General features: G+C 41.0%; 1 protein-coding gene across 1 annotated transcript; it reads right to left on the bottom strand.

Moving 5' to 3' along the window:
- Nucleotides 1-7,198: 7,198 nt before the first annotated feature.
- Nucleotides 7,199-12,992, bottom strand: LOC113904795 (olfactory receptor 51B6-like). Its single transcript, XM_027561884.1, is given in 3 exon segments — nt 7,199-7,413; nt 7,416-8,125; nt 12,985-12,992. Coding segments are annotated over 3 exon segments (933 nt in total).
- Nucleotides 12,993-13,622: the final 630 nt, after the last annotated feature.

Raw genomic sequence — 13,622 nt, 5'->3', positions numbered from 1 at the left:
CCAGATTTTTAAAGTAAAAATAAGATGTAAAAAATCTTTTCTTAATAGTGAATCTAATAGTGCTACGTGCAGCTCATAGTGGCTGCTAAAATACCATGGCTCATGGACTTCTAACATTAATCATCATTCTGTGCCTACCATCTCACACATAAGCACTCACATCTCTCATGCTGGCCTCATGCTGCTGCTACTGCTGCTAAGTCACTTCAGTCGTGTCCAACTCTGTGCAACCCCATAGATAGCAGCCCACCAGGCTCCCCTGTCCCTGGGATTCTCCAGGCAAGAACACTGGAGTGGGTTGCCATTTCCTTCTCCAATACATGAAAATGAAAAGTGAAAGTGAAGTTGCTCAGTCGTGTCCGACCCTCAGCGACCCCATGGACTGCAGCCTACCAGGCTCCTCCATCCATGGGATTTTTCAGGCAGGAGTACTGGAGTGGGGTGCCATTGCCTTCTCTGGCCTCATAGTGTTGGATAATAAGCAGGTACTTAAGTTACATTTGTGAATGAATGAGTGTGCATATGTGTGCTAAGTCACTTCAGTTGTGTCCGATTCATTGTGACCCCATGGACTATAGCCCTCCAGGCTCTTCTGTCTGCGGGATTCTCCAGGCAAAAATACTTGAGTGGGTTGCTATGTCCTAAATACCTAACTTTAAAAACTTCATCCTCCCTATATGTCTAATTCTAGATCCTGATCATATAGCTGTATATAGATATAGATATCCAAATATTCTAGCACAGTTTCTACTTCAAAGTCACTTAACAAATGTTGATAAATGAGTGTCTGTATAATCCGGTCAACATAACTGCCATATGACCTAGGTTTCTTGGAAGTCTATACGTTAGATATGTGAGGGCCACAAGAAAGACAGATGTTTTTGAGAAGACAAAGAAAAAAAAAAAAGTTTTTCTTCCAACATCCTCAGAAGAGAGTTCCTCTGATTCCTCATGAAAATGTGCAAATTCAACATTCTACTCTCAGAAACACTTGGGCCTACAGAAGAAAGCCACCACTAGATCTGCAATCTTGGTTCTTCCTGTTTCTAAGCATTAACAGCTTAAATCACTCAGTGTCTGGGAACCTCAGAAACCTTCTCATAGGGGCTTCCCTAGTAGTCCAGTGGATGAGACCCTGTGCTCTCAATGCAAAGGAACCAGGTTCAATCCCTGATGAGGGTACTAGATCCCACATGCTGCAAATGAGACTTAATATGCTGCAACTAAAGATCCCACATGCCCCAAGAAAGATTGAAGATCCCATGTGGTGCAACTTAGACCTAGGGCAGCCAAATAAATAAATAAACATTTTTTTAAATAAAAAAAATCTTCTGATAAATTGAGCTAAAACATCCACCAGGTCCTATTTTCTCACAGCGTCATTGTAAGAATAGAATGCAAGTCTTTCCATTAAAATATCTCAATTACTATCAAGAATTGTGCTTATAATCAAGTTTTGAAAAAGTCTTGGCTTTCTTTGACAGATCAGACCAGGTGTCTCTTCATCCTGAATATCAAATAATCCCATTTTTGCAAAATTTCTAGTAATAGTAATAGTAATAACTAAAACATCTATAACATTTACTATGAGCCAGGAACGATTAGGTGCATTACATGTACTAGTGCATTTAATCCAACACATCAAAGAGACCAAACAGATTAAGTGATTTGCTGGAGTACATAACCAGAAAGTGAAAAGTGACATTCTAAACCATACCATCTGATTTCAAAACTATTGCACTAGCTTAGTCAATCCTCAAGGAAATCAGTCCTGAATATTCATTTGAAGAACTGAAACGGAAGCTGAAGCTCCAGTACTTTGGCCACCTGATGTGACGAGCCAACTCATTAGAAAAGACCCTGATGATGGGAAAGATTGAAGGCAGGAGAAGAAGGGGATGATAGATGACAAGATGGTTGAATGGCATCATCAATTCATTGAACATGAGTCTGAGCAAACTTCGGGAGATGGTGAAGAACAAGGAAGCCTGGCGTGTTGCAGTCCATGGAGTCGCAAAGAGTCGGACAAGACTGAGTGACTGAACAACAACAAATGTATATGCTCAGTTGCTCAGTCATGTCTGAATCTTCATGCCCCATGGACTGTAGCCCACCAGGTGCCTCTCTCCATGAAATTTTCCAGGCCAGAATATTAGAGTGGGGTGCCATTTCCTACTCCAGGGGATCTTCTCAACCCAGGGATCAAACCCAAGTCTCTTGTGTCTCCTACATTGGCCGGCAGATTCTTTACCATTAGCATCACTTGGGAGGCATATGTATGAAGAACCATGAAAGGATAAATTTTCAAAAACCAGAGAGGTCGTAACTGGACTGGGGCTTCCCAGATGGCACTAGTGTTAAAGAAGTCACCTGCCAATGCAGGAGACATAACAGACTTGGATTTGATTCCTAGGTTGGGAAGATCCCCTGGAGGAGGGTATGGTAACCCACTCCAGTATTCTTGCTTGGAGAATCCCACGGACAGAGGATCCTGGTGGGCTACAGTCCATAGGGTCACAAAGAGTGGGATATGACTGAGGCAACTTAGCACTCACACACATATAACTGGATTATCCATTCTGAGCTATATTAATGCTTGAAGATGCACCAAATCTGAGCAAGCTGGGGACTCCACAGAAGCAAAGAGCCAAGTGAAGCTTGGGTTACTTATAAGGTATAATTGGAAATGGGAGTAGTTTTGCTTTGGTAGAAGTAAAACTTTGAAGAATGTCTGACTCTTTACTAACTGCTGAGTCAGGACTGGCAAATGCTTTATCTTGATCGGATATGAGACATGAGACAATGAGAAGAGATACAGGAATAATGCTTAAGGAAAAGAATACATTAGAAAAGTCCATTCACAATTTCTGCACTGCAAATAGATTCACCTGTGCCATTTTTTAGATTCTACATTATATGCATTAATGTGTGATATTTGTTTTCCTTTTTCTGACTTACTTAGCTATGTATGGCAGACTCTAGGTGCATCCACATCTCTACAAATGACCCAATTTCATTTCTTCTTATGGTTGAATAATATTCCATTGTATATATGTACTACATCTTCTTTCTCGAGGAGTGGGGAAGGGGAAGTAAGATGAATTGGGAGGGTAGCACTGACATATATATGCTATCATGTGTAAAAGAAAAGAGCTAGTGGGACCTGCTGTATAGCACAGGGAGCTCAGCTTCCTAGATGGATGAAGTGGGGAGGGGGGTGTATGAGAGGGAGATCCAAGCAGGAGGGGATATATGTATATATGTATATGTATATATATATATATACACACACATATACATATATGTATATGTATACATATATACATATATGTATATGTATATGCATGTATATGTATACATATATATGTATATACATACATATACATATACATACATACATACATGTATGTATGTATATATATGTATACATATATACATATATATATACATATATGTATACATATATATATACATATATACGTATATGTATATATATATATATATATGTATATATCCCCTCCTGCTTGGATCTCCCTCTCATAGTACAGCAGAAACTAACACAACACTGCAAACTATACTCCAATAAAAAATTATGGTAACACTGAAAACTGTATCGATACAATGTAAAAGGACAGACAGTATTAAAAAAAGAATACATCTGAACGTGTATATTTTGCTAGTGTCTCTGTTGTGATGAACCAGGGAATCAGAAACATGGTTTTTCATTTTAACTTCAAAAACCTCTGTTTAAAGTGGCTTTATTCCAGTTAAAAGTGAAATGACTAAAACCCAGTGGTTAAAGGACTTTGGAAGTTCACATGGCAGTGTTCATCATAGCTTCTCTTCCATCTGAACCACACTGAGACCTCAGAGACTATTCTTTCCCCCTTTCCTAGAGTCTTTCCTTCTGGGCCATTCACTGTAGGGGGAGGGGGAGTATTTGCAAAGCATGGGAGGGGAGTGGTTAGAGACCATAAGGTCTGTGCCTAAGAGATTAGACCCCCAAGTGCTGGAAGGAGCTAGAAGTTTGGGCCTGTGTCGCTTGGCTCAGATAACAGCTCCACCTCAACCCTCCTAAACTTGCATGCACAGGAACTCCTTTTGGGACTGGATAGGGGTTAGTCACCGGTGAAGAGTTGTTTTCTTGAATTTAAAATTTTATTCCAGAGATTTCAAGTCCCAGAGGAACACCCTGCTTCCTTTCTCCCTTTAGCATCCTACTGACAGACAGACCTTCCCCTAGACTCCTTTCTGAGCCTCACTTCAGTTTTCTAGCTGTTTCTCCTTTGTCTTCTATACTCCTTTTGCTCATTTTCTTTTCCCTTTATTCCACTGACCATTTAACTGACCACCTAAGGCCTGTTCGGAGAAGGCACTGGCACCCCACTCCAGTACTCTTGCCTGGAAAATCCCATGGACGGTGGAGCCTGGTAGGCTGCAGTCCATGGGGCCGCTAAGAGCGACTTCACTATCACTTTTCACTTTCATGCATTGGAGAAGGAAATGGCAACCCACTCCAGTGTTCTTGCCTGGAGAATCCCAGGGACAGGGGAGACTGGTGGGCTGCTGTCTATGGGGTCGTATAGAGTTGGACATGACTGAAGTGATTTAGCAGCAAGGCCTGTTCTGGTTTCTTTACTCACTGCTTATCTTTCCCACTGGGGCTCATCTCTAAGGCATCTCAACTTTAGCATCAGCACAAAGCTGGACAAGCAATGTATGTCCCTAAGGAGTTCTTGAGTTATCAACTGCTCCATGGTGATGCTTCCCCACAAGGTGGTAGATTGATTCTAAGCGTCCCTCTAACTAGCTCCTTGCAGTGCTTCAGTTTGTATGTTAACCAGAGCAGAGGATGGTGCTGGTACTCCGCTCTCCATTCTGCATTCATGCCTCCTATGGCCACCTTCAGACTGCTCAGATTCCCCCAGAGAGGCAGGCAGAGGTCCTCTATGAATGGTTAGGGACATAAACTTCATCCTGTCGACAAGTCAACACACATCGAGCACCTATATAGTGAAACAAGTAGATCTCTGCACCCATCTATAGAGGGCTTAACTGGATTAAATTATATATTCTGTCTAGGTGGTCTCAAGCCACATTATCATTCTGAAGCTGTGTCCTTGAGGCAGCTTCTAGTAGAGTGCACAGTCCAAGTACAGGGAAAAGGAGCCTCTGATTGCCCAGGTCTGGCTCACCAGTCAACTGGTGGTCACTTCCACTCTTCCAAAACCCTTGTATTTCACTGTCTATCTTTTGTTCACAAGAACATATTTTTGGTTCACTTTAAAACTTGTCATTTTAGTCATAGGTCCTGGCTCTTCAACTGGTCATAGAATCATGAACCTACTCTCCTTAAGCCTAGACTGAGAAAAAAATCAACTTTGATCGATATTTGGAGCTAGAAAAGGTCATTTTTTTCTTCTACTTATCAGCATTGCCTCCATCCTCTCTATTTCTCCCCACTTTACACATATAACCAGCTCTATCTCCAGTCAAGTAATGTTGTTGGTAAAAATAATAATAGAATTATATATCTGTTATATAAGTTATATAATCTGTTATATTATTTATATATATGTACATACAGGGGTAAGTCAGTAGGTAAAGAATCCACCTGTAATGCCGGATATTGTCTGCAAAGTAAGAGACCTGGGTTCAATCCCTGAGTCAGGAAAGTCCCCTGGAGAAGGAAATGGCTACTCAATCCAGTATTTTTCCCTAACCCTCCGTCTAGTCAAGGCTATGGTTTTTCCAGTGGTCATGTATGGATGTGAGAGTTGGACTGTGAAGAAAGCTGAGCACCAAAGAATTGATGCTTTTGAACTGTGGTGTTGGAGAAGACTCTTGAGAGTCCCTTGGACTGCAAGGAGATCCAACCAGTCCATTCTGAAGGAAATCAGCCCTGGGATTTCTTTGGAAGGAATGATGCCAAAGCTGAAACTCTAGTACTTTGGCCACCTCATGTGAAGAGTTGACTCATTGGAAAAGACTCTGATGCTGGGAGGGATTGGGGGCAGGAGGAGAAGGGGATGACAGAGGATGAGATGGCTGGATGGCATCACTGACTTGATGGACGTGAGTCTGAGTGAACTCCGGGAGTTGATGATGGACAGGGAGGCCTGGCGTGCTGCGATTCATGGGGTCACAAAGAGTCGGACATGACTGAGCAACTGAACTGAACTGAACTGAACTAACCCTAACCCTCGCAGAAAGCAATGGCACCCCACTCCAGTACTTTTGCCTGGAGAATCCCATAAATGGACGAGCCTGGTGGGCTGCAGTCCATGGGGTCCCTAGAGTTGGACACGACTAAGTGACTTCACTTTCACTTTTCACTTTCATGCATTGGAGAAGGAAATGGCAACCCACTCCAGTGTTCTTGCCTGGAGAATCCCAGGGACGGGGGAACCTGGTGGGCTGCTGTCTATGGGGTTGCACAGAGTGGGACATGACTGAAGCGACTTAGCAGCAGCAGCAGCAGCAGCAGCAACCCTAACCCTAATTTTTCTGTGGAAATCCCATGGGGAGAGAGCCTGATGGACTACAGTCCATAGGGTGGCAGGAGTCTGGCACAACTTAGTGAATAAACCACCACTACCACATATATTAACAGTGATAATAATAATATTTAATAAATGTTTATTAAAATTTTAACTGAACAGACTTAGATATAATTAGATACACTTTCCCTAGAGTTGTCATTTTAAACTGAGGAGAGTAAGTCTCATTGCTTCACTTAGTGCAATTTTCTAGAAACTAGTTCCATAAAAAAAAATTTTCAGCAACTAGTTCCACATAAGAAAAAATACTGGATACATGTCTGGAGTTGAGTGAGTTTTTCCTAAATATATCAAAGCCTATACATGCAAAACATATTGAAAAACAATGAGCTTTGATTTAAATGCTGGTGGCCCATACTGTAAATCCAAGAATCATATATTGGGTGCCATAGGTTCACTCAACAGAATGAGTTATCTGGGAAAACAGCAAAGAGCAGTTGGACAATTGAGATATATGTTTAGTATGTATGTATTATATAATATGCAACTCAGCTACAAATGGGCAGTGTGATTATGATCCTCTAAATAGCAGAGAGGTTGGTTTATATTAACTTGGTTTTGTTTAGTTGCTCCCATTAACAAAGCTGTCAGCTTGCCGAGGTTCCCTGAATTATTCTTCAGAGAACAATGAGTCAAAGTTATGCTCTAGAATGAAACAGAGAGTAAAAGTGAATTATACCAGTCTGGATCTGCTTGGTTTTAATGCTGTAGGTGACAGGATTCATAAAAGGTGGGAAAAGGAAGTAGATATGGCTCATCATGATGCGGACCATATGAGGAGCATGTCTTCCAAACCTATGAATAAATGTCAGACCAACGACAGTGACATAGAATACCAGGATGCAGCAGATGCGTTGAGGTCCTTGGCCCTTCCTTCTCCAGAAGCAATGCCCACGACAGTCTTGAGGATCAAAATTGAGGAGAAAAAGATGACAAGGAAGTCCAACAAGACCATTGCAAATACAACCACAACAGGATAGAGACAATTGAAGATGACATTGGCACATGGTAAATTGATGACATCTTGGTGTAGACAGAAAGCATGAGAGAGTATGTGGGATCAACAATAGGGGAACCAGGGAAGGAGAAGAATTATTGGTGTAATTGACGGACCGGCCCTTGTCAATACCTCCATCCCAATCTTTATTACCCCACTGTTGGTCAGGATGGAAGTATATCTCAAGGGGTTGCAGATGGCAGTGAAGCCGTCGTAGGCCACGGCAAGCAAAACACCAGACTCTATGATAGAAAGAGTATGAATAAAGTAGGCCTGGGAGAAGCAGGCCCTGTGGCTAATCTCTCTATGGTTCAACCACAGGATGCCCCAAACTGTGAGCATCATGGTCAGTGTCACTCCAAGGTTGGTGGCTGCCAACATAGCTAAGAAACAGTACATGGGCTCATGGAGGTTATGGTAATCCCTAGTGAGAAAGAGAAGGGTTCCACTACCAAGAAGTATGGAGACATAAACCATCAACAAAGGAATGGAGATCCAGTGATGTGCCTTCTCCATACCTGGGAAGCCAGTTAGCAGAAACCGAGAAGCAGTGGTGTTGAGCACCATCCTCCCCCATGAAGTCCACTTCCTACCTGCTCAGAGCCTCGCCTCCAGCCTCTTCCACATTCACTTTGCCCTATAGGCTAGTGATAGCAGCCTTCTTCTCGGCAGTAAAATGCACCATGATGTCAAGTTTTGGAACTTACAGGTGATTACAGAAGCATCAGAAGCAAGTCTGTGCTGCTGCTGGATGCTGTGGCCTTTTATTCTTTACTGCTGAAATTCTGCTTCCTTGCTCCCCCTTGTCTTAGAAGTCATTGGCCAAGGTTAGGCTGTGTCCCTCAGGGGTGGAGTCAGGTCAGCTGATGGTCAGCAAAGAAGATGTATTTTGAGTGTGTGATAACATGTTGGTTCCTGAGACATCCTTCCTTTGTTAGGTCCTCCTCCATCCTCAACACTATTTTCCACTCATTCCCCATTTTTACCCTCTGCTCTTCCCATGTTTTCCTCCACAATGGCACCCATCTCTCCCATTCTCCCTCACCCAGAATGGTCCATGGAGTGCAGCTAAGCACCAGACAAGGAAGGAGTTCTATTCAAACCATTTTAGTATTGGTTAAAGATAGTGAGATGGTGACAAAGACAAAAACATGCTCAAGATAGAAAATCCTACTGTAGACAAGAAACTCAATCAGTTCTAGCTCTCTTGAGGAGTGGATTATAGCCAAGATCTGGATTTTAGTTTTCCAGGGATGAAAAAAACAAAACAACACACACATATATGGTTACTTCAGGAAGCTGAATGGAAATGCAAGGGATCTACAGTAGAGCTAAGAGCTCTATCACAAATTAAAATATCCAAAGGTTATTTCATAGAGAGAACCGGCAGAATAAGCTTGCATCTTGTGCTTCCAGGGAACTCTGTCCATTTTTCTGTGACAACAAGGGAAACTGTCTACTCTGGAGACGTTGCCCTGAGTGTTCTTCTTGATTTTCTCTACTTATTTATATAAGCGAGGCAGATAAGAAGTCTGAAATTATTTAAAACCATGACTTGTGATCACACTGAGGAATACATGAATTGATAAGAGAGGCTAGTAGTTGAAGTATGTTTAATGTTTGTTTAAGCCATCAGTGATGGAGACTTCAAAATTCTCTAGTGCCTTGTTTTGTTTTGAATTTTGATGGCCCTGTTGTCTGTAGGCTTCCCTAAGAACACATCATCATGAAATAAAGTATGCAACTTTTTCAACTGCAATCCACTGTTATTATACTGGAGTCCTGTTGATATGGTAAGTAATGGTGGAGGAGAAGCAGCCTATAATTGTATAATCAAAAAATCAGCCTTTAGTGGATCAGTTTTCCTGAGCTGTGACCTTCACATGTATTTCTTAGCTCCCTGCTCCCCCCACTTAAGAAAAATAAGATTCCCTGGGCTAGACTACATAATCTAGGATGACACAATTTGAGCTTAAGAGAGCAGATATTTTATCACTAAAGTAGAAGACCAGTGAATGGACAAGAAACGTCTGGCTACACTGTGAAGAAATAGCCCTTGTGTGAATAAGAACATCTGTTTTTCTATATTTGGTTTGTAGGTGTTCTGCAAATTCTACATTTCTATATTTAGTTTCTATAGTTCTATATTTAGTTTCAGGTGTTCAGCAAATTGATTCAGTTATACAGTAAGCCCCCTATATATGAATGTTCAAGTTGCAAACTTTCAAAGATGTGAATTTGTGTTCCATTGACTTCAGGTGTGAGTGAAATTGCAGCTTGCTCTCCATCTCCTATTGCTGATGATCCTCAGCTCTACCATCTCCCACCTCTTCTCCGTCCTCCAGGCAGTAACTCTTCTTGCCTGTTCACGTGATGCCAGCCCCTGTATGCCAGCTGCTGTGCTGTACTACTATAGTTTTCAAGATAGTATACTTTAAGATAAAAAATGTTTTCTTAATTTTTTGTATATGTTTTTTATGTTATTTGTGTAAACACGTAATGTACTGTAGTATATGCCTTCTTATATTAGCTGATTATGTCAGTTGACTGAGTGCATGCTCAGTCATGTCCAACTCTTTGTGACCCTATGGACTGTAAGCTGCCAGGTTCCTCTGTCCATGAGATTTTCCAGGCAAGAATACTGGAGTGGGTTGCCATTTCCTTCTCCAGGAATCTTCTGAACCCAGGGACTAAACCCATGTCTCCTGCATCTCCTGCATTGCAGGTGAATTCTTTACTGCTTGAGCCAGCAGGGAAGCCTCGTTAGTTGGGTAACTAGGCTTACTTTGTTGGACCTAGGAACAAATTGGACTTACACATGCTCTCAGAATTGAACTCATTCATATGTATGGAACTGAATGTTTATATATATATATATATATTTTTTTCAAATTGTTTTCCCTTGTAGTCTATTACAAAATACTGAGTATAGTTCCCTGAGCCATACAGTAAGTTTATCTATTTAATATATAGTAGTGTGTTTATGCTCTGAGAAGGCAATGGCAACCCACTCCCATACTCTTGCCTGGAAAATTCCATGTACGGAGGAGCCTGGTAGGCTGCAGTCCATGGGATCACTAAAAGTTGGACACAACTGAGCAACTTCACTTTCACTTTTCACTTGCATGCATTGGAGAAGGAAATGGCAACCCACTCCAGTGTTCTTGCCAGGAGAATCCCAGGGGTGAGGGAGCCTGGTGGGCTGCCGTCTCTGGGGTCGCACAGAGTCGGACATGACTGAAGTGACTTAGCAGCAGCAGCAGCAGTGTGTTTATGCTAATCCCAACCTTCTAATTTATCCCTCCCCAACCTTTCCCCTTTGATAACCATAAGTTTATTATATCTATGTGTCTATTACTGTTTTGCATATAAGCTCATTTGTATCATCTTTTGGGGGGCTTTCCTGGTGGCTCAGTAGTAAAGAATCCACCTGCCAGTGCAGGAGACATGAGTGGATCGGGAAGATCCCCTGAAGAAGGAGATGACTACCCACTCTAGTGTTCTTGCCTGGGAAATCCCATGGACAGAGGAGCCTGGCGAGCTACAGTCCGGGACTGCAAAAGAATCGGACAATTTAGTGAATAAACAACAATACACACACACACACACACACGCGCACACACATCTTCTTTATCCATTCATCTGTTGATAGACATTTAGATTGCTTACATGTCTTGTCTATTGTAAATAGTGCTACTTCAAACATAAGGGCGCATGTATCTTTTTGAATTATGTTTGATATATTAATCAGTAGACTTAGGGCTCTTGGTTTCCAAGGCAAATTTCTATAGATACACATTATGAGGACAGTGACTCTTTCCTTAGACCTTGAGTATGAGGATCAGACATTGTCAAAGTCTAGGGAGTTAGAACCAGGCCCCATTAGACTAAAAGTTTGGGAAACAAATCCCACCTGCAGCAGACAGTATGAGTACTTCCCATTCTCTTTCCAGAGTATGGACACCAGTCTTCTCTTAATTTCAGAATGTAGAGTTGGGCCCTCTTCTTCTCCCTCATACACACTTCAGGTACATCCTTCTCTAGAAATGTCTTGGGGAACAGACCTGGCTTCCCTCCAGGGATCGGGCCCATCTCTTGCCTTCTTATTACTAAACGTTGTTGAGAAAGGTTCTAGGAAAGGTTATAGGGTTGAAAGACAGCATGTCTGTAGCTTAGTACAAGGTTGATGAATTCTGATTCTGAAGTCAGGTAGCCTGAATAGAGTTTCATTTTTACTTAGGTGCTTGTTCATTCAAACTCAATTATCTCAGCTGCCCATTTTTAAATATTTCACTTATTTCTCCTGTGAAATACCATCATAATTGTCTCCTTCTCCCAGAAGAAAAACCCAAAGTTTAGAGAGATAAGTGATGGGATTATCCATGATACATCAGAAAGATTAAATGGTCAGAAAAAACTAAGATTATTCATTTATTGGCTATAAATTAAAATTAATAAAATAAAAATGTTATTTCTAAAGGTATTTAAATAAAAAGAACATTTTAAAAGAAATTCCAAAATTTGATAAAGACTAGCTCTTGCCTCTTAAGGAATTTTATAGCACTTGTACTTTGGTAAACTCTTTGCAGGATGCTAAGAAATATAAGATGCTTATATTTCCTTACTTTTTAGCAAGGAAAAGTAAAATATTTTATTAAAACTTTCTAGCTAACTATGACATATATACTAATCCTGTAGGTCAAATTATGTATTATCTTTAGGTGTTATTAGTATGGAGAATTATAGAAATTATAAATTTTAATAGATAAAAATAGATATTTGATTCCATTATATTTGTTCATAGTATTAGCTGAGAAAAAAAAATACTGCAGAAGTTATTCTTCATCACAAATGTTTTTTTTTTTTATTTTCAATTTTAAAATCAGAAAATTATAAACACAGTTTATAAGCCACTGAAGATACAAAAAAACTGCTTAGTATTCTTGATTAGAGAAGCTATAACTTGATCTGCTTTCATAATCTGAATTTATCTTGTTATAGTAGAAATACATAGGATCAAAGTTCCTATTAAGTGATGCATTAGCCTAGAATAAATTGGGTACCAATAGGAGAAGGAAATGGCAACCCACTCCATTGTTCTTGCCTGGAGAATCCCAGGGAACAGGAAGCCTGGTGGACTGCCGTCTATGGGGTTGCATAGAGTCGGACATGACTGAAGCGACTTAGCAGCAGTAGCAGCAGCAGTAGCTGGAAATTCTAATGGCTACCAGGCAGCAGGCCAATGTATATCTTCTGTTATAGTAATAATTGTGATGAAGGAGAGAATAGGCCCAACTACTAGCCAGGCAACAATCCTGCTTTTTAAACACAAGACCTCTGCATCAGCTCCCACAAAGATTGAGGGTGACTCTGAACCCCAGCTGGGTCCATTCCTAGAGGGATTTCTTTATGTTAGTGGCGGACAGCACAGGCATCGATGGTTTGATGGACCTCTGGGAGCACTGTAACTAAGGCATAGCCAGAGATGCCTGTGTATGTTACTTAAGCAAGAGGAAACTTCACTAGGAAGAGGGAATGGAAAGCCAGAACCAGCAAGTTATTGCACACTTGTCTACGCAATGAACTTTGAAGGTAAAGAGCTGGAATCTGACAACTTAGAAAAATCACAAACTTCTCATTTTCCCATTTTATAATGTTACTTTCTTGGCTCCACTGATTTTTTTTTGACCTTATAAAAAATTGCCTTCATTTACATTTATGATTAAATTTTTGAGAAATTCCAGGGTTTTTATGTCCAATTTAAATATTATTACCTAATGTATTTGATGAACTAAGCAACTCTGAATAGTTAGAAGGAATGAGACTATCACTGGAGCCAATGAATTGTAGCTTTCTAGGCTCCTCTGTCCATGTAATTCTCCAGGCAAGAATAATGGAGTGAGTAGCCATTCCCACTCTTCAGGAGATTTTCCCAACCCAGAAATCATACCCTGATCTCCTGCATTGCAGGCAGATTCTTTACCATCTGACCCACAAGGGAAGCCCTCATTGGAGCCAGTACTTGCTAATCTTCCTTCTTGCTACTGCACTAACATAACTCATTG

This window comes from Bos indicus x Bos taurus, chromosome 15, assembly GCF_003369695.1.
Source record: "Bos indicus x Bos taurus breed Angus x Brahman F1 hybrid chromosome 15, Bos_hybrid_MaternalHap_v2.0, whole genome shotgun sequence".
NCBI classification, from domain to species: Eukaryota; Metazoa; Chordata; class Mammalia; order Artiodactyla; family Bovidae; genus Bos; species Bos indicus x Bos taurus.
This window is presented reverse-complemented; position numbering and strand designations above follow the sequence as displayed.